At 63.7% G+C, this 24,922-nt stretch overlaps 2 protein-coding genes across 2 annotated transcripts in view; one reads left to right on the forward strand and one right to left on the reverse strand.

Annotated features, from left to right (window-relative positions):
- Positions 1-17,392, reverse strand: NADSYN1 (NAD synthetase 1). Its single transcript, XM_036443151.2, has 21 exons — positions 17,251-17,392; positions 15,862-15,922; positions 15,588-15,704; positions 14,807-14,860; positions 14,415-14,504; positions 14,238-14,289; positions 13,651-13,739; positions 12,968-13,085; positions 10,871-11,002; positions 10,350-10,424; positions 8,446-8,570; positions 7,288-7,336; positions 6,582-6,684; positions 6,182-6,350; positions 4,868-5,003; positions 4,022-4,128; positions 3,674-3,805; positions 3,377-3,446; positions 2,520-2,648; positions 702-878; positions 1-215 (listed from the first exon to the last, which is right to left on the reverse strand). The coding sequence occupies exons 1-21, from the start codon at positions 17,333-17,335 to the stop codon at positions 165-167; spliced, it is 2,121 nt and encodes a 706-aa protein (XP_036299044.1). The 5' UTR covers positions 17,336-17,392; the 3' UTR covers positions 1-164.
- The window catches only part of DHCR7 (7-dehydrocholesterol reductase), a 22,891-nt gene continuing 14,321 nt past the window's right edge, over positions 16,353-24,922 (forward strand). The window contains exon 1 of the mRNA XM_036443153.2: positions 16,353-16,357. The gene's annotated coding sequence lies outside the window, so the exon portion shown is untranslated. The remainder of the gene's footprint in view (positions 16,358-24,922) is intronic.

Below are 24,922 nucleotides of genomic sequence, written 5' to 3' on the forward strand. Positions count from 1 at the left end.
TTTATTTAAGGAACAGACTTAGAGACCCCTCTCCCGTGAAACGAGACTTGCTGACACTCCCCTGCCCGGGGCAGGGAGAGGCTGGGCTCCCGCTCAAGGTCACCAGCGAGGCGGCCGCCCCGTGGGATCCTGGCAGCGAGGGCCCTCCACGCGGGCCGGGCCAGTCAGTCCACGCCGTCCAGCTCCTGCCGCTCCCTCCGCTCCAGCTGCAGCACCTGGAGGAGGGCCGGCCGCTCGTTCTGGGGGACGTGACACCGGGAACTCAGCAGCCCAGACCGCGCGTGCCGAACGCGGGCCCCGGGCCTCAGCGGCTCCGAGGCGGCAGAGTGCGGGCCCCGGGCCTCGGCGGCTCCGAGGCGGCCGTGGTGCCGGGCCCCCAGCCTCAGCGGCTCCGAGGGCGGCAGAGTGCGGGCCCCCAGCCTCAGCGGCTCCGAGGGCGGCAGAGTGCGGGCCCCGGGCCTCAGCGGCTCCGAGGGTGCAGAGTGCGGGCCCCGGGCCTCAGCGGCTCCGAGGGTGCAGAGTGCGGGCCCCGGCCTCAGCGGCTCCGAGGGTGCAGAGTGCGGGCCCCGGGCCTCGGCGGCTCCGAGGCGGCCGTGGTGCCGGCCCCGGTCAGTGGCTCCGAGGCGGCCGTGGTGCCGGGCCCTGGGCCTCAGCGGCTCCGAGGCGGCCGTGGTGCCGGCCCCGGCCTCGCCGGTGCTCACCTGGTTCTCGATGCAGCGGAACTGCCAGGGCCAGCCCACGTGGTAGAGGAAGGGCCGCAGGTCGAACCTGTTGTCATCGGGGCTGTAGCTCTCGGCGTGGTAGGCGGGCGTGAGCGTGGTCATCTTGTGCCTGTTCACGGCGTACTTGGAGAAGAAGCGCCTCACCTTGTCGGCCACCTGGCGGGCGGGAGGCCGGCGGCGCGTCACCCGGGCGGCCCCCGCTGACCTCTGTCCCAGCACACACAGACACACACTCACACAGACACACACTCACACAGACACACACTCACACAGACACACACTCACACACACACACACACTCACACACACACACACTCACACAGACACACACTCACACAGACACACACTCACACAGACACACACTCACACAGACACACACTCACACAGACAGACACTTACACAGACACACACTCACACAGACACACACTCACATAGACAGACACACACTCACACAGACACACACTCACACAGACACACACTCACACAGACACACACTCACACACCCCGGCACTCCCCTCGGCGGGCGGGCGGGCTGAGCCGTCACCACGCGGCCCCACAGCAGGCGGAGCGCTGAGCGGTGCCGGAGCCCGGCCACCGGCTGCCCGGGTTTGGGGGACCGGGTGCTGGGGAACCGGGTGCTGCGGGGCCGGGTGCTGGGGGGCCGGGTGCTGGGGGGCCGGGTTTGGGGGGCCGGGTGCTGGGGGGCCGGGTTTGGGGGGCCGGGTGCTGGGGGGCCGGGTGCTGGGGGACCGGGTGCTGGGGGGCCGGGTGCTGGGGGGCCGGGTTTGGGGGACCGGGTGCTGGGGGACCGGGTGCTGGGGGGCCGGGTGCTGGGGGGCCGGGTGCTGGGGGGCCAGGTTTGGGGGACCGGGTGCTGGTGGGCCGGGTGCTGGGGGACCGGGTTTGGGGGACCGGGTGCTGGGGGACCGGGTGCTGGGGGGCCGGGTTTGGGGGACCGGGTGCTGGGGGGCCGGGTGCTGGGGGGCCGGGTGCTGGGGGACCGGGTGCTGGGGGGCCGGGTGCTGGGGGGCCGGGTGCTGGGGGGCCGGGTTTGGGGGACCGGGTGCTGGGGGGCCGGGTGCTGGGGGACCGGGTGCTGGGGGACCGGGTGCTGGGGGGCCGGGTGCTGGGGGGCCGGGTTTGGGGGACCGGGTGCTGGGGGACCGGGTGCTGGGGGGCCGGGTGCTGGGGGACCGGGTGCTGGGGGACCGGGTGCTGGGGGGCCAGGTGCTGGGGGGCCGGGTTTGGGGGACCGGGTGCTGGGGGGCCGGGTGCTGGGGGACCGGGTTTGGGGGACCGGGTTTGGGGGACCGGGTGCTGGGGGGCCGGGTGCTGGGGGGCCGGGTGCTGGGGGGCCGGGTGCTGGGGGACCGGGTGCTGGGGGACCGGGCTTGGGGAGCAGCGATGCTCCGACCACGGCCAGCACTCTCCCCACGGGGGGCGGGGAGGCGGGCCGGGGCCGGGGCCGGGCAGGGACGAGGGAGGCCCCACGGTGGCGCTTGGGACCGGACGGTGTCAGTGAGGCAGAGCGTCCTGGTTTAAGCTCCCACTTGTCCTGCCCGTCACACCCGCCGCTGCCAGGTGACCACCTGCCGCCCCTGCCCCGGGGGGAACCCGTCGGGGTGGGGGGTACTTGTCGGGGGGGCGTTTACCCGTCCGGGGGGGTACTTGTCGGGGGGGTTACCGGTTGTGGGGGATACCTGTCCGGGGGCGTTTACCCGTTGGGGAGGGGGTAACCCGTCGGGGGGTACCCGTGGGGGGGGTACTTGTCGGGGGGGTACCTATCAGAGGGGGTACCTGTCGGGGGGTGCAGACATCCTTCCACAGGTGGAGGAGTTTGCAGAACATGCTGAAGGGGCCGGCCTTGGCGATCTTCCGGAGCCTCCCGTAGACCGACAGCTCGGCGTACGTCATCCCCATGTCCTCCTGCGGGCGCGGGCGCGGGCGGGCGGGTCAGGGTCAGGTGCCGGGCTGGGCGGGGCTCCCCCAGGCCAGGAGCGCCCAGGCCTCGGTCCCAACACCGACGGCCCAGCAGGAGGCACGTTCAGGAAGCAGGACGGGCCGGGGGCTCAGTGGTTAGAGCGAAGTCCCCATGCTCCACGGTTGTGGTTCGATCCCCCATCAGGGCACGCACGGAGTCAACCGTGAACACTTAGAATGGAACACAAACCCGTTTCTCTCTCCCTCTCCTTCTCCCTCTCCAATTAATTCTGAAAATTGGAAGACGCCTCAGTAGGTAGAGTGTTGGCTGCAGGGTCCTGGGTTTGATTCCGGTCGGGCACAAGCCTGGGTGGGGGGCTCCATCCCCAGTGGGGGGCGTGTACAGGACGCAGCCGATCCATGATTCTCCCTCCTCACTGATGTTCCTCTCTCCCCCTCTTCCTTCCTCTCTGACATCGATAAAAAAACCTTTTTGAAAAGTACAAGTTAAAAGGACGCGCCAGGCATGTGGCGTGGAGGCTGGTGCTGTGGCCCCTCGCCCTGCGCCCGGGGCCTGCACACAGTTTATCGCAGGGAGGCCTGCAGGTGCAATGAAGCATCTTGGGAGAGACGCCTGGGTCTGAGGTGGACCCTAACCCAGGAGCGTCCTCCTCGGAGACGGGAGGGGGCAGGAGACGGGCGTGGCCACAGAGGACACGGAGGTCACACGTTACCTCGTCCGTCTGGGACACCTGTCCGTCGGCCAGGGGCTCCAGCTCGGCGGTGGCCGGGGCGGCCAGGATGCTGGGACAAGACACAGGAGCGTCAGGGCGGCCGGACGCCAACAGGTCAACGGTACCGCCAGGCCCCCCACTCAGCCGGGACCGAGGGACGGACGGAGGGACGGACGGAGGGACGGAGAGCGCAGGGGGTGCCTGATTGGGCGGCAGAGAGACAAGGAGGCCAGGGCCTCGCGGGACGTCCCATGTGCCAGCTCCGGGCTCGGGCTCGGGCCTGGGCGGGGGACCCACCGCCGCAGGGCAGGCAGCTGGCAGCGCTCGGCGTAGAACTGGACAAAGGCGCGCAGGTCCGTCTTGCTGACGCCGCCGATGGGGTTGATGTCGGCGCTGGAGCAGTCGTACTTGGTCAGGTAGCCCAGGAGGCTGCGCGGGAGAATGGGGGTCCGTGCGGCCGCCCCGAGGGGTGCAGCCCCCTGCGTGGGGGGCCCGGCCTCTCCGGGGGCCGTGGAGCCAGGACTCGGCACCCTGCCCCGCCCCCGCCATGCACCTCAGTCGGCAGAGGCGGTGGGCGCGCCGCTGGGCAGCACCTGCCCCCAGAGCTGGGTGCCCAGGCCCCTGGCCACGCCCGCGGGCACACACCTCTCGTCCACGTTGGCAGAGCCCAGCACCAGCAGCCCCCCGGGGGCGCCCCGGGCCCAGAGGCTCAGCTGAGCGAAAAGGTAGGCGACCACCATCCGGAGCCGCGCCTGCGGGGGGAGGGGCACCGTGGGCACGGGCGGGCGGCGGCCTCACACGTCCCAGCACAGCTCCGTGGAGGCGCCTGGCTCCGGGAGGGCGGCTGCCGGCTCCTGAGCCGCCGTCTCCGCGGGGCCCCGGGCGCTCGGCAGGGCGAGTCAGGGGCGGAAGCCCGGAGCCCGGAGCTCGGAGCCCAGGCCGGCAGTCGGTGGGGAGCGGAGGCCGCACGCCCGGCAGAGGGGACGGAGAGGCCGCTCCGAGCCGCGAGCTCAGCACAGCGACCGGCGCCGGCTCCCCGAGGCAGCCCCTCAGCGAGGATGCAGAACACACACTCACACCGTGCACACACACACTGTACACACACTGAGCACACACACACACTGTACACACACACACCGTGCGCACTCACATCTCACACGCACACGTGTCGATTCACACCCATGCATCCACACCTGTGCACACACCCTCGTGCACTCACATGCTCACAACCCACATGCACACTCACACTCGCACACTTTCCAACTCACATGGTTTGCTCACACACACCTTCACCCACCCACCCCCTCAGACTTGCTTACTCTTGCACACTTACACTCACATGCCTGCTGTGTACACCCTGACTCTTACACGCTCACACACGGGCACACGCCAGCCGGGCCCTGACCAGGAGGCCGTGTGGTCAGTGTCCCCGGGGCTCCCCGGGCCCCGCGGGGGATGGGGGGGCAGGGGTGGATGGGGGGGGGGGCGCACCTGCACGTTCTGCAGGGCCAGGTTCTCCTTGCTGCTGCCGCCATGCACCGCGAACAGAGGCCTCCTCCCGGTCACCAGGCTGAAGATGCCCAGGACCGCCGTCACCGCGGGAGCGATGCTGAGGCCGATGTGGTGGCTGCAGGCGAGGCGGGCGTGAGGGGCGTGTGCACGCGTGTGCGGGGCCCGTGCACGTGTGTAGGGCGGGCGTGAGGGGCGTGTGCACGCGTGTGCGGGGCCCGTGCACGTGTGTAGGGCGGGCGTGAGGGGCGTGTGCACGCGTGTGCGGGGCGCGTGCACGTGTGTAGGGCGGGCGTGAGGGGCGTGTGCACGCGTGTGCGGGGCGCGTGCACGTGTGTAGGGCGGGCGTGAGGGGCGTGTGCACGCGTGTGCGGGGCGCGTGCACGTGTGTAGGGCGGGCGTGAGGGGCGTGTGCACGTGTGTGCGGGGCGCGTGCACGTGTGTAGGGCGGGCGTTAGGGGCGTTTGCACGTGTGTTAGCAGTGAGTGTGAGAGTGGGCGTGAGGGGCGTGTGCACGTGTGTGCGGGGCGCGTGCACGTGTGTAGGGCGGGCGTGAGGGGCGTGTGCACGTGTGTTAGCAGTGAGTGTGAGAGTGGGCGTGAGGGGCGTGTGCACGCGTGTGCGGGGCGCGTGCACATGTGTAGGGCGGGCGTGAGGGGCGTGTGCACGTGTGCGGGGCGCGTGCACGTGTGTAGGGCGGGCGTGAGGGGCGTGTGCACGTGTGTGCGGGGCGCGTGCACGTGTGTAGGGCGGGCGTGAGGGGCGTGTGCACGTGTGTGCGGGGCGCGTGCACATGTGTAGGGCGGGCATGAGGGGCGTTTGCACGAGTGTTAGCAGTGAGTGTGAGAGTGGCCGTGAGGGGCGCGTATGCCTGTGCATGCAGCGAAGCACACACAGCGCACAATCACGCCGACCATTACAATTGCAGGGCTCAGTGGCACATGGTGCGTCCGCAGTGCTGTGCAGTCACCACCTGTCTCCAGAACTTTCCATCACCCCAAAGGAGACCCTGGGCCCCAGCTGTCTCCCCCCTCGTCCAGCCTGAGGCCTCCTCGTCCACCCCGTCCCTCTGGCTCTGCCTGCGGGTCACATGGGGCGTCAGGGGGCCCTGGGAGAGGACGGTCCCGCTCGGGGCCCTCCCCGGGCACAGGGGACGCAGGGCCGAGGGCGGGAAGGGGCGGGGACAGGGACAGCCGGGCTCCGGGACCGGCTCAGACTGCGAGGCAGTGACCGCTCGGCCCTGGAGCGTGTTCGCTGGACGTGGGCGCGGCCCCGGCGGCCGCCGTGACCCCTCACCTCCCGATCTGCTGCGCCAGCTCCTGGGCCCGGTCGCGGGTCTCCCGGGAGGAGTTCTCGCTGGCCATGTAGCAGGTGGTCAGCAGGCGGCCGCACAGCTCACGGGCGTCCTGGGGGGCGTAGCCGGCCTCGCCCACCAGCGCCCGGACGTCGGCCAGCACCTCGGGATCTGAAAGACGCCGACACAGCTCGGCCGGCGACTGGGCCGTGGGCAGCACACGGGCCAGGACCAGCCGGGACCTGGACGGCCTGCTGGCCGCGGCCGGGCGCTGGGACGGCTCAGCGCGTCAGCCCAGCCCCCTGCGTTCCGGGCCCTGGTTCTCCGGCCCCGCCCACGGGCAGGGAGCTCGGGCCCAGCCCTTCCCCATCCCCGCCTCCCTCAGCCACAGGGGCCACCTACTTCCGCTCCGCACGGCCTCGCAGACCTGGTGGCACATGGAGTGGACGAGGCAGGCGGTGGCCGCGCTGTCCAGGCCGCCACTCAGGGGCAGGAAGAACCCCGCCTGCAAGGGCCCAGCAGACCGCCTGAGCTGGGCCAGGGGACGCGGCACCCAGCCTCATTCCCACCTCCCACGCCCCCCACCCCCCAACCCCCGCCAGCCTCGACCAGCACCCACAAAACTGCCCGGGGGCCCGCACCCCACGGGGGCCCCAGGGGCAGGCCTTCCGCGGGGGAGCGGCCAGGGTGGACGCCTCGGGCATCGGAGACGGCCGGCCCAGAGCTGGCCACGTGGGGCCCAGCCTCCGAGCCTGGCCTGCCCGCACAGACCGAGCTCCAGCCCCGTCCCACGGACACGCCGGCGTGCGCTGCGCTTAGAAACCAAACATCAGGCCGGCTCAGGGGTTGAGCTTTGACCTATGAACCAGGAAACCAGAGTCTGATTCCTGGTCAGGGCACAGGCCAGGGGTATAGGCTCGATCCCCACTAGGGGGCGTGCAGGAGGCAGCCGACCCGTGATTCTCTCCCTCTCCCTTCAATAAAACAAAAAGTGTATTAAAATTTGAAACATAGTAAATATGCGTCTAAAGGAAACAGCCTGACAACAAACCACCGGCCTGAAGGGTGGACACAAACCAGTGAGCAGCAGCGCGGCCCCAGGTCTCACCTGTTGGCTTCGTCTTAAGAAATCCCAGAGCCAGCAAGCGGGTCCGAGGCTGGGGAGCACACGGAGTTAGGTTTGGGGTTTGGTGCCTGGGGGGTGGGGGGGAAGGCAGGTGCCTGAGGGGGTCCGGGGGGGGAGGTGCCTGGGGGGTGGGGGGGAAGGCAGGTGCCTGAGGGGGTCCGGGGGGGGTGCCTGGGGGGTGGGGGGGAAGGCAGGTGCCTGAGGGGGTCCGGGGGGGGGTGCCTGGGGGAGGTGGGTCAGGGAGACCCGCCTGCAGCGCTGGGCCCTGTGGACCTGGTCTGACTGAGCCCCTCACTGAACTGGTGGATTTTTAGTCTCGAAACAGCCCTGGCCAGGGGGGTGCTGCCATTGCCCCGTTTTGAAATGGAGAAACTGAGACGCCGAAGGGAGCACACAGGCCTTTGTCCCGAGGTCTCAGGGGAGCTCACTCAGAGCTGGGGTGGCCCAGGTGCTGTGGCTGCAGCATCCACACTGTGGGCCCCACAGTGCGAGGCGTACCCCGAACCAAGGGCTCCACAGCCCCGCCCACCTGACCTCCTCACCCACCTGACCTCCCCGCCCACCTGATCTCCTCGCCCACCTGACCTCCCCGCCCACCTGATCTCCTCGCCCACCTGATCTCCCCGCCCACCTGATCTCCCCGCCCACTTGACCTCCCCGCCCACCTGATCTCCCCGCCCACCTGACCTCCCCGCCCACCTGACCTCCCCGCCCACCTGACCTCACCCACCTGACCTCCCCGCCCACCTGATCTCCTCGCCCACCTGATCTCCCCGCCCACCTGATCTCCTCGCCCACCTGACCTCCCCGCCCACCTGATCTCCTCGCCCACCTGATCTCCCCGCCCACCTGACCTCCCCGCCCACCTGACCTCCCCGCCCACCTGATCTCCTCGCCCACCTGACCTCACCCACCTAACCTCCCCGCCCACCTGATCTCCCCGCCCACCTGACCTCACCCACCTGACCTCCCCGCCCACCTGACCTCACCCACCTGACCTCCCCGCCCACCTGACCTCCCCGCCCACCTGATCTCCTCGCCCACCTGACCTCACCCACCTGATCTCCCCGCCCACCTGACCTCCCCGCCCACCTGACCTCACCCACCTGACCTCCCCGCCCACCTGATCTCCCCGCCCACCTGATCTCCTCGCCCACGCTGTGGTACTTCCACTCCACCGGCTCCGACAGCGGCTGCAGCAGGTCCTCGTGGCAGGAGAGGGCGAAGTCCACCTTCACGCGGGGGTAGGGGCTCGCCCTGCTGGCCTGGGGTGGTCAGGCGGATGGTGACCCGGCGCCCGCTCAGGGCCCCGCAGGGCAGCGTGGACTCCGCCCGCCGTGGGACGCACTCGGCCGCAGGGAGACCCTTCCCCCCCCCACGCCTCAGCGGAGAGGCGCCCGCACAGGGCGGCGGGAGGTGCGGGACGGCCCTGGGCCCCGCGCCCGGTGAGGGTGCAGGAGGGCGGACCGGGGAAGGCCCGTGAGCCAGCGCTCTGGGCGGCCACAGCCGGGAGCCCCGGGGCCGAGCTCCCGGCGCACGGTCATCCGCACACAACCTGGGAGCAGGCCACGGGCCGGCCCAGGACGAGGGGCACAGGCCGTCCGTCCGCCCTGGCCGTCCTCAGCCAGCAGGAGGCGTGGAGCCCGCCACGTGCACGGAGCGTGGGCGCAGCCCGCCCCGTGGGAAGCCGGCCCAGCACACGGCGCGGCCTCCGCCCGCTGCCCGGACCCAGAGCCACGGCCGGAGGCAGATGGCCAGGGCGGGCGCAGTGCAGGGTCAGGGATCATGTCCCAGCCCTAACGGTGGGGCTGAGCACTGACCTCAGAACCAGGAGGTCAGGGTTCGATCCCGGTCAGGGCACAGGCCCGGGTTGCGGGCTCCATCCCAGTGTGGGTCATGCAGGAGGCAGCCGATCAATGATTCTCTCTCCCTTCTCCCTTCCTCTCTGACATCAATACAAATAAGTTTTTTAAGAAAGAAATGGGGGTCAGGAGCGGCCGGGGAGAGGTCAGTAGGGGGAAAGGAGACTTACGTAATACTGTAAACAAAGAATGTAAGTTAAAAAAAAGAAATGGCCGAAACCGGTTTGGCTCAGTGGATAGAGCGTCGGCCTGCGGACTGAAAGGTCCCAGGTTCCATTCCGTTCAGGGGCATGTACCTTGGTTGCGGGCACATCCCCAGGTGGGGATGTGCAGGAGGCAGCTGATGGATGTTTCTCTCTCATCGATGTTTCTAACTCTCTATCCCTCTCCTTCCTCTCTGTAAAAAGTCAATAAAATATATTTTTAAAAGAAAAAGAAAATAAACATTCTAACCCTGGATGTGGTGATGGCTGCACAGTCTATGCACGAATACACCAAACCACGGACCGTGCTGGGTCAGAGAGCTGTGCACAGTGTGGGAATCAACGCACCCACGCACGGCCCGGCAAGGCGCCCAGGCCCCGCCCCGTCAGACGCCCACGCCCTGCCCCGCGAGGCCCACGTCCCGCCCCCTCAGACGCCCACGCTCCGCCCCCTCAGACGCCCACGCTCCGCCCCCTCAGACGCCCACGCCCCGCCCCGCGAGGTCCACGCCCCGCCCCCTCAGACGCCCACTCCCCGCCCCGCGAGGCCCACGCCCCGCCCCCTCAGACGCCCACGCCCCGCCCCCTCAGACGCCCACGCCCCGCCCTGCGAGGCTCACGCCCCGCCCCCTCAGACGCCCACGCCCCGCCCCGCGAGGCCCACGCCCCGCCCTCAGACGCCCACGCCCCGCCCCCTCAGACGCCCACGCCCCGCCCCCTCAGACGCCCGCGCTCCGCCCCCTCAGACGCCCACGCCCCGCCCCGCGAGGCCCACGCCCCGCCCTGCGAGGCTCACGCCCCGCCCCCTCAGACGCCCACGCCCCGCCCCGCGAGGCCCACGCCCCGCCCCCTCAGACGCCCACGCCCCGCCTCCTCAGACGCCCACGCTCCGCCCCCTCAGACGCCCACGCCCCGCCCCCTCGGAGGCCCACGCCCCGCCCCTCAGACGCCCACGCCCCGCCCCGCGAGGCCCACGCACCGCCAGGTTCCGGGAGGACACCTCGGCCCGGTAGCTCCTGACGTCCTCCAGGTCCAGCGTGGCGGTGAGGACCTCCTGCAGGGGAGGACGGTGAGGCCTGGGGCCGCTCCCTGTCCCTGGGAGCGAACGGGCGCCCAGGGCAGGGGGGCTGTGGCCCGGACGGCGCAGAGCCGTGGGGTCCTGGGCACTGAGGTCCGTCTGTTCCGGCAATCACAGCCGCGGTCCCTCGCACGGGGAGGCGGGAGGACAGCCCTCAGGCCTTTCCACCTGCCTCCCGCCTCGAACCGCCCCCAGCGCTTCCGTCCCCCAAACCGCCCGCCACAGGCCGGGGGGGAGGACAGGTCACCCCTGGTCACTACAGAGCCTCCTCCTCCCACAGCCGCTCGGGGCGCCCTGGGGGGCCTGCAGGGCAGGTGCAGCGGGTGGAGGGGAACCGCCAGGCAGACCCCCCCCCCCGGGCCCCACCGGACAGCCCGGCTGTGGGGAGACAAGCACCGACGGGGAGGGCCCGCGGCTCTCACCACGTCCTCCAGCGAGAACTGGGCGCCCTGCGCGAACACCGCGCCGTTCATGGCGATCATGGCGCAGCCGTCGTAGTACAGCCGGTCGCCGTCGCAGCCCTTCTGATTGGCCAGCAGGTAGATGCCGCCGTTCTGCGGGCAGGCCGGCGGTCAGCGAGGCCGGTGCGTGGCCGCCCCGCCCGCAGGCGGCAGACCTCGCCCGCGCCCACCAACGCGCACAGGAGCCCCCGGCCGCAGCCTGCAGACCCCGCCCGCCCACGGCCGTGTCCGCGGCAGAAAACGCGCACAGGAGCCCACAGCCTGCGGCCACCCGCACTAGCCAGGGCCCCCGGCGGGACGTGAGCGTCCATGCTCCCCCCCAGCCCCCCAGGGCGCTGGCCCTCCCACTCAGGAGGGACACGGAGGTGCCGGGCAGACAGACCCCGTGTCAAAGCCGAGGTCCTGACCCAGCTCGGCTGAGGCACCCTGTCCCGCCAGCCACCCGACGCACGGCCTCCGTCGCCAGCAAGAGGCAGTGGCCCGGCCACGGGCGTCCCCCTCGGACCGAGAGGGCTCCCCGTCGAGCAGGTGCGCGGGCTGTGGGCTCCGCCCCCAGGAGGGGCGTGCAGGAGGCAGCTAATCAATGACGTATCTCTCTCATCAATGTCTGTCTCTCTCTCCGTTTCTCTCTAAAGACCAAAGAAGACATTTTTTTTTTAAAGAGTAAACGCGCCAAACCCGTGTGGCTCAGTGGATAGAGCCTCGACTTGCGGAATGCAAGGTCCCGGGTTCGATTCCGGTCAAGGGCATGGGCCTTGGTTTGCAGGCACATCCCCGGTGAGGGGTGTGCAAGAGGCAGCTGACTGATGTTTCTCTCTCATCTATGTTTCTAACTCTCTATCCCTCTCCTTTCTTCTCTGTAAAAAATCAATAAAATATATTTTTAAAAAAAGAGTAAATGTGTGGGTGGTCCCCAGTTCCACCACAGAGCCAACGGCCAATGGCTCAGCCCCGCTCCCCACCCCCGTCACTTGTCCCGAAGCACCAGTGGGGGGAGGGGGGAGGGCGGGAGGGGGAGGCGGGGGGGGGGTGAGAGGGGGAGGCCGGGTGGGGGGGAGGGCGGGGGGGGGGAGGCCGGGTGGGGGGGAGGCTGGGTGGGGGGGAGGGCGGGAGGGGGAGGCCGGGGGGGGGCGGGAGGGGGAGGCCGGGTGGGGGGGAGGGCGGGGGGGGGGAGGCCGGGTGGGAGGGAGGGCGGGAGGGGGAGGCCGGGGGGGGAGGGCGGGGGGGGGGAGGGCGGGAGGGGGAGGCCGAGGAGGAGGGCGGGAGGGGGAGGCCGGGGGGAGGGCGGGAGGGGGAGGCGGGGGGGAGGGCGGGAGGGGGAGGCGGGGGGGAGGGGGGAGGGGGAGGCCGGGGGGGAGGGCTGGAGGGGGAGGCGGGGGGGATGGGGGAGGGGGAGGCCGGGGGGGAGGGCGGGAGGAGGGGCGGGGGGGGGAGGCCGAGGAGGAGGGCGGGAGGGGGAGGCCGGGGGGAGGGCGGGAGGGGGAGGCGGGGGGGAGGGCGGGAGGGGGAGGTGGGGGGGAGGGGGGGAGGGGGAGGCCGGGGGGGGGAAGGGCGGGAGGGGGAGGCGGGGGGCAGGGCGGGAGGGGGAGGCCGGGGGGGGGGGGGGGGAAGGGCGGGAGGGGGAGGCCGAGGGTGAGGGCGGGAGGGGGAGGCCGGGGGTGAGGGCGGGAGGGGGAGGCCAGGGGGGGAGGGCGGGAGGGGAGGCGGGGGGGGGGGTGAGGGCGGGAGGGGGAGGCGGGGGGGGGAGGGCGGGAGGGGGAGGCGGGGGTGAGGGCGGGAGGGGGAGGCTGGGGGGGAGGGCGGGAGGGAGAGGGAGGCGGGGGTGAGGGCGGGAGGGGGAGGTGTGCCCGGCCCCGCTCCAGAGGGGACGTCCCGGCCGGCCTGGCAGGGCTGGTTCCAGGGCTGAACGCGCCGGGCCGGTGGCCCCCGCCGAGGCGCCAGGCCGCTTGCCGAGCGCCGGCCGCAGCAGCAGGACCGAGTGGCCCTTGTGTGTGGGCCACGCCTGTGCCAGGCACCGGGACCGGGTGAGAGTGAGACGCAGCGCCCGGCGGTGCCCACCTTGGCGGTGGCCATGGTGACCAGGTCCACCCGGGCGTGGGCCTTGCGCAGCACGTGGTGGCTGCCGGAGGCGTTGGTGAAGATCTCCACGCCGTCCAGGCCCATGGCGATGTGCGGGCTGCGGGCGGAGCCGGTGAGGGGGTAGAGACCGCCGTGCCCCCAGCCCGACCCCCAATCCGCCCCTCAGCCCCACCCCCAATCCGCCCCCCAGCGCGCCCCCCCAATCCGCCCCTCAGCCCGACCCCCCAATCCGCCCCTCAGCCCCACCCCCCCAGCACGACCCCCAATCCGCCCCTCAGCCCCACCCCCAATCCGCCCCTCAGCCCGCCCCCCCAATCCGCCCCCCATCCCCCCCAATCCGCCCCCCATCCCCCCCAATCCGCTCCCCAGCCCTACCCCCCCAGCCCGACCCCCAGCCCACCCCCAATCCGCCCCCCAGCCTGACCCTCAGCCCGACCCCACCCCGACCCCTAATCCGCCCCCCAGCCCAACCCCCTCAGCCCGCCCCCCCAATCCGCCCCCCAGCCCGCCCCCCAATCCGCCCCCCAGCCCGCCCCCCAGCCTGCAAGCTCCCAGGCGTCTCCTGTCTCCTCGGCCCAAGACCGGGCTCCGGACGGTCACCAGCCCGAGCCCCCGCCGGCCAGGCAGGGCCGGGCTCCGGGGACGGGAGGCGGCGAGCTGACCTCTGGGGCGTCCAGAGCTCCTCGCAGATCTCGCTGCCGATGCAGGTGTCCCGCGTGGCCAGCACCGCGTCGCCGAACGGCACGGTTTCCTGCGGGCGGGACGAGGGAGGGGCCGTGGCCGCCGTCCGGGCGGTGCTGCCCCAGGACTCCGCGTCGCCGGACCTACACGGGGCCGCCGCTCTGCTCCCAGCCGGCATGGGGGCCCTCCGCGCGGCCCTCCCCTCGGGGCCTCTGGTCCCACGTCCAGCAGCCGGAGCCGGAGCCGAGCTGGGAGCCGCCCGGAGCTCCCGTGGCTGCAGCGACAGGATCCGCTCGGCATGTGCTCGGGCGCAAAGGGCCACGTCACCACGGTTACGCTGACAACAGCTCTCCCTCGCCCAGGGTGCCTCCAGGCTCCCCCACCCTCCCACCCGGTGCCCAGTGCCTCTGCCTCCTCCACGCGCCCACGCACTTGGCACACCAGGAAATCGCCCATGCGGGTCCGAAACGGCCGAGGGCTCACGTGGTCCTGTCACCGTGGCTGACCTGCGCCCCCGTCCACCCCGAGGGCCGCAGCGGAGCCAGAGTGCGTTCCTCCCGCAGCTCACCTGCTTGGTCACCTCCTGGAGCATCCGCGGGAGGAAGTAGTCCTCCATCTGCCTGCAGGGAGACGGCGGGACCGAGGCTGGTCATGCCGTCGCCCCCTCCCGCCCTCTCTGAAGCCAGCAGAAATGGTCAACAAAAGCCGCGGAGGCGAGGCCCAGACCTGCGCCGGACGGACTCACCGGCTGCGGGACCACGGGGCGAACCAGCGCAGCTCGCGGTAGTTCCCTTCGTTGGCCAGGGCCATCTTGGGTCTGATGAGCAGGATCCGCCTGCAGCCGGGACGGGGTGCTCCTGAGGCCGAGGCCGGCACGAGGCAGCCACGGCCCACCCCGGCGAGGAGGCTGGTGCCCGGCGGGCATCGCTACGGGGCTGCGGGGGGCCGGGGGGAGCCCACCCTCCTGCGGCTGACCTCCCTCCCCAGGGCCCAGGGCCCAGACCTCACCGGGGTCTCTCTCTAACACCCCAGGAGCCGAGTCAGGGGCGGGGGCCGGAGGGCAGAGTCGCTGGCATCCCCACCCGCCTGGAGCCCGGGTCGCCCCGGCCGGTCGCAGCCCGCGGAGCCGTCGCCCACCTGTTGAGGAAGATCACCCGGCAGTTGTAGCGGACGTTACGGTGCATCACGGGCCTGCGGGGAGAGGGCGCCCCGTGAACACCCAGCCCACCCGTGCGCTCAGAGACCCATGGCCAGCGTCACACACAGGAGGATGAGGGAGGGGCAGGCACGCCGATGCCCGGGGAGGGGGGGGCAAAGGCGGCCATGTTCATGGAGACAGGGCAGAGCTGACCCGGGGCCACCAGCGGGCTGTTAGCAATGTGTGGCCCAGACCCAGGCCAGGGCCCACCCTGTGACCTGCACCTGTGGGCCTCCACCTATGGACCTCCACCCCCGTGACCTGCACCTGTGGGCCTCCACCTATGGACCTCCACCCCCGTGACCTGCACCCATGTGACCTGCACCTGTGGGCCTCCACCTATGGACCTCCACCCCTGTGACCTGCACCCATGTGACCTGCACCTGTGGGCCTCCACCTATGGACCTCCACCCCCGTGACCTGCACCCATGTGACCTGCACCTGTGGGCCTCCATCTATGGACCTGCACCCATGTGACCTGCACCTGTGGGCCTCCATCTATGGACCTGCACCCATGTGACCTCCATCTATGGACCTGCACCCATGTGACCTCCATCTATGGACCTCCACCCATGTGACCTGCACCTGAGGGCCTCCACCTATGGACCTCCACCCCCGTGACCTGCACCCATGTGACCTCCATCTATGGACCTGCACCCATGTGACCTGCACCTGAGGGCCTCCACCTGCACTGCCAGTCATCGCGCCGTCGGCACTTACATGCCCACGTCGCAGATGATGTCCTGAGTGACCGGAGCCTCCAGCAGGGCGGCCAGCACTTGCAGAGAGTGCAGGAGGGTGTCCGACTCGTAATAGTGGTCCCAGCACCCATAGCCGCTGCCGAGGGAGGGACAGACGGTGAGGCGGGGACAGGGGGACGCAGCCCACCGGCCGGTCAAGTCAGAGCGCCCGGTGGCCCAGGTGCGCTGCTGCGGCCCCCTCCCTGCACCCCTCCCCCGCCCCTCCACACTGTGTTCCCGAGCTCTGCTCTCACCATATTTCCAGCTCTGGGCCCAGCCTGTACCTGGCTCCCTTCTGCTTGGCAATCTCGATGCCTACATGGACGGGGGGGGGGGGGGGACCGCCAACATCAGCACCCACACACTCAAGGGCACCCACACCTGCTGAGGAGGCGTGAGAAGACCCAACCTCCAACGCAGGACGCGCCCAGCGACCCACTGGCCCCGAGGCAGGTGAAGGGCATCCGAACCGCTCACACCTGCAGACCTGAGACGGGCATTGCTGCCCGCTGACCGGCCCTGGGCGGGCCCTGGGCAGAGGAGTCGCTCCTGGTGGACCATTAACCAGCGAGGCGGGAGGCCCCGCCCGGCAGGGAGGCGGCAGCGTGGAGGCACAGTGGGTGGCTGCACCATGAACCCGGCTTAGCCAGCCCCTCCCCAGGACAGCCCGGCAAGGCCGCTGTGTGCAGGCGGCTCTGCGCCCCCCCAGATCCCTCCACAGATCTGTTCTGAGCTGAGGAGAGGACAGCAGTTGGTGAAGAAAATAGGACAGCCGAAACCGGTTTGGCTCAGTGGATAGAGCGTCGGTCGGCGGACTGAAAGGTCCCGGGTTCGATTCTGGTCAAGGGCATGTACCTGGGTTACGGGCACATCCCCAATAGGGGGTGTGCAAGAGGCAGCTGATCAATGGTTCACTCTCATCGGTGTTTCTAACTCTCTATTCCTCTCTCTTCCTCTCTGTAAAAAAAATCAACAAAATATATTTTAAAAAAATAGAAAGGATGAAGGGAAATGGTTCCAGTCCCCACTGAAACCAGTCCCCTTTTTACTGCCCCTGGCGACCCTCCAGCCTCAGCAGCTTGTGCCCACAACCCGCAGGGCCACCCCCCACCCCCCGCAGGGTGCCCAGGGCAGGTGGGTGACTCACCCTCAAAGTGACCCCACCGCCTGGCCACAGCGCCCCATCTCTCAGCTCCTCCGCTCTACTCCACTTCCTCTGGGCGCTCCTCCAATGCCCACCCAGGCAGGTCCTCGGCACCAGGGACCACCCACGGTGGGACACATCTCAGCACCCTCTCCCCTTTCATAACCCTCCCCCCCAGGGCAGCTACCGCTCCAGATGGCAGGTGGGACCCCAGAGACATTTGAGGGCGAGAACGCCCCAATCCACCCCCCACCCCCGCTCTGCACTTGCGACCAGACTTTTCCTGCCAGGTGTGCGCCCCGCGTGTCCCGGCACCCACACGCCCCCAGCACCCGGGAGGACGCACACGCGTGGCCGCCGCGGGCGGGGCTGTGTGTCCGGGGCCGGCGATCGGCCAGGGGGACCTGGCCCCGCCCCTCCGGCCCCCCGGCCCCCGCCCCCGCTGCCTCGGACTTTTCCGAAGAACGGGCGTTTGTACTGCTTGTACGGCTGCGCTCACTCTTTAGGATCCGGTGCAGGTTGCCCTCGAAGTCCAGAGCCCACTGGTTGAGCGCGCAGGTGGCCACGGTCACCTTCCGGCCCATCCTGCCCGCGGCTCCTTCTGCCGGCCTCCCGGGCCCCGCCCCCGCCCAGGCCTGGCCCCGCCCCTGTATGCCCCGCCCCTGTCGGCCCCGCCCCCAGGGCTGCCGGAGACCGGACCGAGCCCCAGCCAAGCCCCGCCCCCGTACCGGCCCCGCCCCAGACCAGGCCTCGCCCCCTGCCGGCCCCGCCCCCAGGCCTGGCGGAGGCCGGACCGAGCCCCAGCCAGGCCCCGCCCCCGTACAGGCCCCGCCCCAGGCCAGGCCTCGCCCCCTGTCGGCCCCGCCCCCAGGCCTGGCGGAGGCCGGACCGAGCCCCAGCCAGGCCCCGCCCCCCGTACAGGCCCCGCCCCTAGTTGACGCCGGCGGGCCGTGGGCGCGCACGCGCAGGGGAGGCCCCGCCCCGCCCGCTGCGCCCTCGGCTCCTTCTGCCGGCCTCGCGGGGCCGCGCCCCCAGGCTGGGCGGAGAGCGGCCCCGCCCCCCGCCAGGCCCCGCCCCCAGCCGCCGGCGGACCACGGCCGCGCGTGCGCAGGGAGGCCCCGCCCCGCCCGCTGCGCCCGCGGCTCCCACGCCCCCGGGCGGGCGGCCGGGCCGGTCACCAGGTCCCGGGCGCCGCGTGGGGCGGCCGGCCCGGGTGCACCCCCCTGTTCTGCCCCCACGGCCCGGACGCGCCCCGCGGTGACCGGAGGGGGCGGGGCTGCAGAGATTTCGCCGCCGCTTAGTCCAGGCAGTGGTCTGGTCGGCAACCTGCGGCTCGCGAGCCACGGTTTGCCGCTCCGTTGACTAAAGAGTTTGCGGACCACTGTCCCAGGGGCCTGAGCCTGTTGTGGGGGGCGGGGCCGGCTGCGGCTGTCCGACCCGTTGCTCCCCTGGTTGCCACCTGGGGGCCCATGGGTTTCGGAGGAAGAGGAGAGGCCAGGCCGCGGGCAGCCGTGCTGGGAGCGCTCCTGCGGCCTGAGATTCTCCGCCGGCGGCACCCGGAGGTCTGGGGTCTCAGCAGCGTCTGTGCGAGGTGCCGGGTGCCCTCAGCATGGGCACCCGCCGAAACGGGCGCACAGGGGGCGGCAGCTCTGGTCCATCTCATCTTTTTAAAAATATATTTTTTGATTTTTTACAGAGAGGAAGGGAGAGGGATAGAGAGTTAGAAACATCAATGAGAGAAACATTGCTCAGCTGCCTCCTGCACACCCCCCACTGGGGATGTGCCCGCAACCAAGGCTCATGCCTATTGGAGTCTCTTTCACGCCCGCGTAGAAAGAGTTCCAATTCAGGGTTCAGCTTCTGGAGAAGGGCTGCACACAAATGAAAAGAGACTTGAAGAAATTCAATTTGGCGACTTGGGGGGCCAGGCGGTAGTCCAACTCTAGTGGGAGAACTACGACTGCTCTAGCCCTGCCACCCCCTTTTACTGAGGCTTAACAGCTGCTTCAACTTAACATAATCTCACCTAAAGGTTAAAGCAATTGAGGTTGTTGACCAGCCTTCCTGGCTTCCTGTCAACATCTCTTTCCCAGCTGAAACTGATTTGGTTTCCAGCATCTCCCCCGTTTTCTTTCCCTAAAAAATTTTACATATGCAGACTAGAAATAAACAAACAAAAAATGAAATAAGCAACAATGGCTATGCTGAGAGTCAAATGAAATCAGTCTGCAGTACATTTCTTTCTGGGCCAACAGTTTTTGAATCCCAGATTCAGTGTCAGTTTTTTTGAGCCCAAATTTTAATGTCCAACAGTTCTGAGTCCATGACAGCAATGGTATCCGGATGGTGGAAAAATGGTGTCAATGCAGGTCCGACCTCTGGTTTGGTCCTGGACAACCTGCAGCGACGCACATCTGCTGACTGCTAGTATGGCAAGGCGTCGTCAGCATCTTCCATCTCTGGTCTGTTTTTCCTCCTGCCTTTATGGCTGGAGTATTCCTGTCAATTCTTCTCTGTTGCAGGAATCCACATGGTCTTAGAGTTGTTTTCTGAAAATATACAAACATATCTCGACCAAAATTAATAAAGGAATCTTCTATAAATTTTACTTGGGATACTTTTAATTTTTTGCCCAAACAATTTTTCTTTGACTTATTTTGGTACTATGTGTGTTTTTCATGGCTGTCTTACTGTTATCATTACAAATGATTTTGAAAAGTTGTTTTTCAAAAGAAGAAAAATTTTTCTAGATGTAATTTACTTACAGGACATTTTTTTTTTTTTAACATGGTATTTTCCACTATCCCCCTTTTTCTAATTATTAGGAGGCTTTTGGAAAAATTTTATAATGCTGTTTTGATAACTTTTAACTTTTTAATTTTTTGTACAAAAACTGACTGCTTTAGGGTTTATTGTATGTTAAACAATTTTACCATGAAATGGACTACCAATAGAAAATTTGGTTAATACTTTAGGAACAGCCTGTTGTACAATTAAATTTTCTTGAATATTAACTCATTTCATTTAGCCAATTTAAATTAATTTGAAAACTTGACTATTTTACTGTCAAATTTAATACTTTAACAACATTTTTAGTTTACTCTGTAAATATTAATGGAAAAGATTATATGCATCCTTGAGAAAGCCCTGAGCACTTGTAGATTTAGGCTGGATTTAGATGTAGGACAGTCGCCATCAGCCACTTTTCTGTTGCTTAGGTCTCAATAAGAGCCGTGCCAAGTCTCTTGTTTGTAGCTGGGTCTCAATCTGAGCTGGACCAAATCTGTTTGTTGCCTGGGTCCCAACCTGAGCTGGGTATGGGAAGCGTGAAGCAGCCATGGGGCCGGAGACATTCCTCAAAAGGGCGAGTGTTCAAGCCTCTGCAGCGTTGGGGGGTGAGGATCTGTGCCCCACCTCTGTTGGCCCCCAGGTCCTCTCCTGATGGCCCTCTGCGGCTGTGCCTGTCTTAGGTTGTCCCTCCCGTGAGGAATCTTACCCGTCACTGGCTAACCAGCCATCCTCCAGGGCCAAGCAGAGTGATGTGAGGTTCAGTTCTGTCTCCTTGTAGCCTATGCCCCTATGGCCTCCATGCCCAGCACCTGCCTTGGGATCCCCTCGCCTGCTGGCGGGGCCCCGGCATTGATCACAGATCTTAGGGAACCCAGGTTTCTTCTCCAGGGAGGATCCAGCTCACCCCATTGTGTGAGAGACGGATCCATGGTACCAGCCACCATGAGGTTTTAACCTCAGCATGAACTGAAAACTCAAGCAACAGCTGTGGGCAATTATTGTGACGAGAGGGTCCCTCTTCGCAAATAAGGCAAGAAAGGCCAATATAGAATGCTCAAGTACCTTCCCAGTGAGGCTTTCCACACAGCGGAAGGGATTAAATCCTTTCATATCCTTTTAAATTGCTGCCAAACATTCAAAAATTAGATTTTTAATTTTGTTTGGAATAATTGTACAATATGCTGTTGTAAAATATCAAAAATTATAAATGACATTGTAGAATAATACCATGCAAGGATATTCTTTGTTCTAAGCCAATGGCAATTCAAATTCAAACTGGCTGTCAATTTCTTTTTGTATAGACAAGGTCTTAGTTACATTCTCTGCACCTCTCCCAGGAGCAAGTAGTGATATTCCTCTACTTTGGTGCAAGCCAGAAACCTCTCTTTAATTTTATACACAAAGAAGCATTGGTTTGATTTTGTGTCATACAAAAAAGGAAGCTGGGTGGCAACACCTGTGTAATTATACTTCCTTGCCCCACCCATTTTCCTCCTGGATGACCAACGTGCTTAGTATTATTGGTGACTACATTGGCAAGGGATCAGCCCATATAAGGGCTTTTACCCATGAAGGGTCAGGAACATAAGTCCTAAACACTTCCACATTTGTCCCAGGTAATATTACCGTGCAGATGATTACTGCTAACATGGCAAGAAAGACATTCTCAGGTGTCAGGCGTCTGTACCGTCTTCTTCACCATGCCCCAGGAAAGTTAACTGCTTTCCTTTGCCATTAACAATACATGCCTATAAACCTTCTAAAATATTTATATTTATTAATTTTTATTTGATAAGGCTTTCCATGCAATTTCAAGTATATTAAATCTGTTTTAAATCATTTAAGAAGAGAATAAATTTCTTGTATTTCTCCGGGCCCTTGGAGCTTTCCAAGAATCATCTCTGTTAAGGCCTTGAAATTTTAACATGGAAAAAACCATCAAACAAATATCTATATCCATATATGATTTAAATATTATAATACCTTTTATTATTATCTTAAGATATCAATTAAATTTAGACTAGTTTATGCATAGAAAATATTTGGTTGAGATCACAGAATTAATCCTTTTTTTTAAATTAGACCAATAATAAGCAACTTATTTTTAATTCCTATTAGAGAAAACACATTTATTTTCTCAAAAACAAGTTATACTTTAGATATTTTAATTACCACAACTATATAATTTCTCCCAATTTAATTTGCACTTTGAACTTTTAAAGCTGGCAAATCAAATATATATTGCATGTCCTAGATTAATGACACTTTACATTTCTAAGAAAAATACAAGACAATCAATTAAGAGCTTCCATTCTGTCCTCTAGATTTTTTATGAGGCAAATTTAAACTTTACTTATTTTTATAAGTAAGCAAACTTCCACAAAAATTTTGCCACAGGAATTTGGAGGAAGTTTGTAGCCATTCAAATGCAAGTTACCACATTCCTTAGCTTACTGAGAGAGTGGTCTTCCTTATAGGATTGCCTTGTGTCTCTTTCCTTCCCCCACATCAAGCTTACTTTGGGAGAAGTTTCAACAGATCTGGCCACACATTTTTTCATGCTTAAAAGATAAAGACAGATCTCAAAAATTTTTTTCTTTCTCTTTTGCTTTCTGAAGTAATAACTATCACCCAATTTGGTCAAGATAACACCTAGTTTGCAGGTTCTTTTATAACTTTTAAACAAAGCATTAAGTAATCTCATTTTCGGAGAGCAGATGGCTCTGCCCTCTCCTGCCACCTTTGAATTTCTCCGCACCAGAGGCGGTTTCAGCAGTGGAGTCTCATTTCTTATTACAGATTTTAAATTCCAAATACAGACTAAGATTTTAATTTGAACAAGAAACCACATTCTTTAAGTTTACAAACCAAAAATCTATAATACAGTTTACTTGATATTTATAACCTAATTCTTCCCCATTAGCCTGGCTGAAAAAAGACGTTCCCACCCTGCTTACAGTTCGCGACTCTGCAGCTGGCCGTGGGCTTTGAGTGCAGTGAATATCCCTCACCTTTTTTCTGGTGAATCTTCCCTCACCTTTTTCTGGTGAATTTTCCACACCTTTTCCTGGTGAATTTTCCACACCTTTTCTCGGTGTATTTTTCCTCCTTCGCTCTAGGCGAAAAATACCTTCTCCTCCAGAAGCCCCACGTAGGGCGCCAGATATTGGACTCTCTTCCACGCCGGCGTAGAAAGAGTTCCAATTCAGGGTTCAGCTTCTGGAGAAGGGCCGCACACAAGTGAAAAGAGACTTGAAGAAATTCAATTTGGCGACTTGGGGGGCCAGGCGGTAGTCCAACTCTAGTGGGAGAACTACGACTGCTCTGGCCCTGCCACCCCCTTTTATTGAGGCTTAACAGCTGCTTCAACTTAACATAATCTCACCTAAAGGTTAAAGCAATTGAGGTTGTTGACCAGCCTTCCTGCTTCCTGTCAACATCTCTTTCCCAGCTGAAACGGACTTGGTTTCCAGCACATGCCCTTGACTGGAATCCAACCCAGGACGCTCTATCCACTGAGCAACACGGATTTCGGCGGCAGTTTCATCTTTAAAGAATGTCATGGAAGAGGGGCCAGGACTGCCTGGAGCGAGCATGTCAAACTCGCGGCCCAAGAGCCGCATGCGGCCCACAAGGAATACTTTTGCGGCCCCGCCGAGATAACGGTATGTAAGAAACGTTTTTGTTTTTGTTTTAAATATTTGTATTGATTTCAGAGAGGAAGGGAGAGGAAACAAGAGATAGAAACATCAGTGATGAGAGAGAAGTACTGATTGGCTGCCTCCTGCACGCCCCCTACTGGGGATGGAGCCGAAACCCGGGCCTGTGCCCTTGACCAGTATGGAACCCGGGACCTTTCAGTCCTCAGGCCAACGCTCCAGCCACTGAGCCAAACCGGCCAGGGTGTAAAAAACGTTTTAATAAAAATTTTGTAACTTAATGTTTACAATATCCTGTTACACATAATTACTAATAACAAACTACAATGCTCGCTAAGGACTGATGGTTATGAACGTGTTGCATTCATTTCCCTTACATGCCTTATGCGCAGGCGCACCATTTCTCTCCACTAATAACGAAGAGAGAATATTTATTATAGCAGCCGGTGGCCACATCTTTAGTGTAGGACTGACTTGTTTGGTGTGAGCAACAGGAAATATTTCCCTTTCGGAGAACTAGAAAAATAGGTTTATTTGCATTACGCTTATTAATCTGTGCAGTTATTCAGCGTCTGGTAAGTGAATGTTCAAGAAAAAATATTGACTTTTATTAAAATGTGCTATTATGTGGAAACCGCTTTGGCTCGGCTCAGTGGATAGAGCGTCAGCCTGCGGACTGAAGGGTCCCAGGTTCAATTCTGGTCAAGGGCATGTACCTTGGTTGTGGGCGCATCCCCGGTGGAGGATGTGCAGGAGACAGCTGATGGATATTTCTCTCTCATCGATGTTTCTAGCTCTCTATCCCTCTCCCTTCCTCTCTGTAAAAAAAAAAAAATAAATAAAAAAAAATATATATATATATACACACACACACTTTTCAAATAAGTAAAATAAAATATATTTTAAAAATAAAAAATAAGTAAAATAAGCCGAGGCCGGTTTGGCTCAGTGGATAGAGCGTCGGCCTGCGGACTGAAAGATCCCAGGTTCGATTCTGGTTAAGGGCATGTGCATTGGTTGCGGGCATATCCCCGGTAGGGGGTGTGCAAGAGGCAGCTGGTTGATGTTTCTCTCTCATCGACGTTTCTAGCTCTCTAGCTCTCTCCCTTCCTCCTCTCTGTGAAATATCAATAAAATACATTTTAAAAAAAAGTAAAGTAAAACGTTCTATTATTCTGTGCTAACGATGACTCATTTATTTCAGCCCTTTGTCTTCAGCATGTCTCTACCGAAATGAACCCACGTTTCAATGAAAATTGAAGCTTTTGTCTTTTGCGGCCACATCCACTCTAACCTTGTTTATCTGGCCCGTGTCAGCCTTGGAGTTTGACGCGCTCGGTCTGGCGTGTACGTTATTTGCTCCTAAGTGGCCTTGGCTAGGGGAAAGAGACTCTGACTCAGTAGCTGGCAAGAGCCGCGGTTAACTGCTGGGTGGCCGGGTGAACGGTGGACCCCGTCTCAAAGTGTCACTGCATCGGTTACTTATTAACCACGCGAGGAAGCATGGAGGCAAAGCTCCCGGTCCACACAGCCCCCCTGCCCCTCGGCCGGCGGACAAGGTGGCCGGTGCCCTCCTGCTGGGACGCGGGGACAGGACAGCCCGCAGGCCGCCCGGGATCCCGCCCCGAAGGGCGCAGCCTACGTGCCCGGCGAGGAGAGCAGCCAAGCCCACGCCAGCCAGCAGCGACGCGGCCGCGGCTCTTTGAACCGGCCTGGCACGGA

The sequence above is a fragment of the Pipistrellus kuhlii genome, unplaced genomic scaffold (assembly GCF_014108245.1).
Source record: "Pipistrellus kuhlii isolate mPipKuh1 unplaced genomic scaffold, mPipKuh1.p scaffold_m20_p_182, whole genome shotgun sequence".
Taxonomy (NCBI): Eukaryota; Metazoa; Chordata; class Mammalia; order Chiroptera; family Vespertilionidae; genus Pipistrellus; species Pipistrellus kuhlii.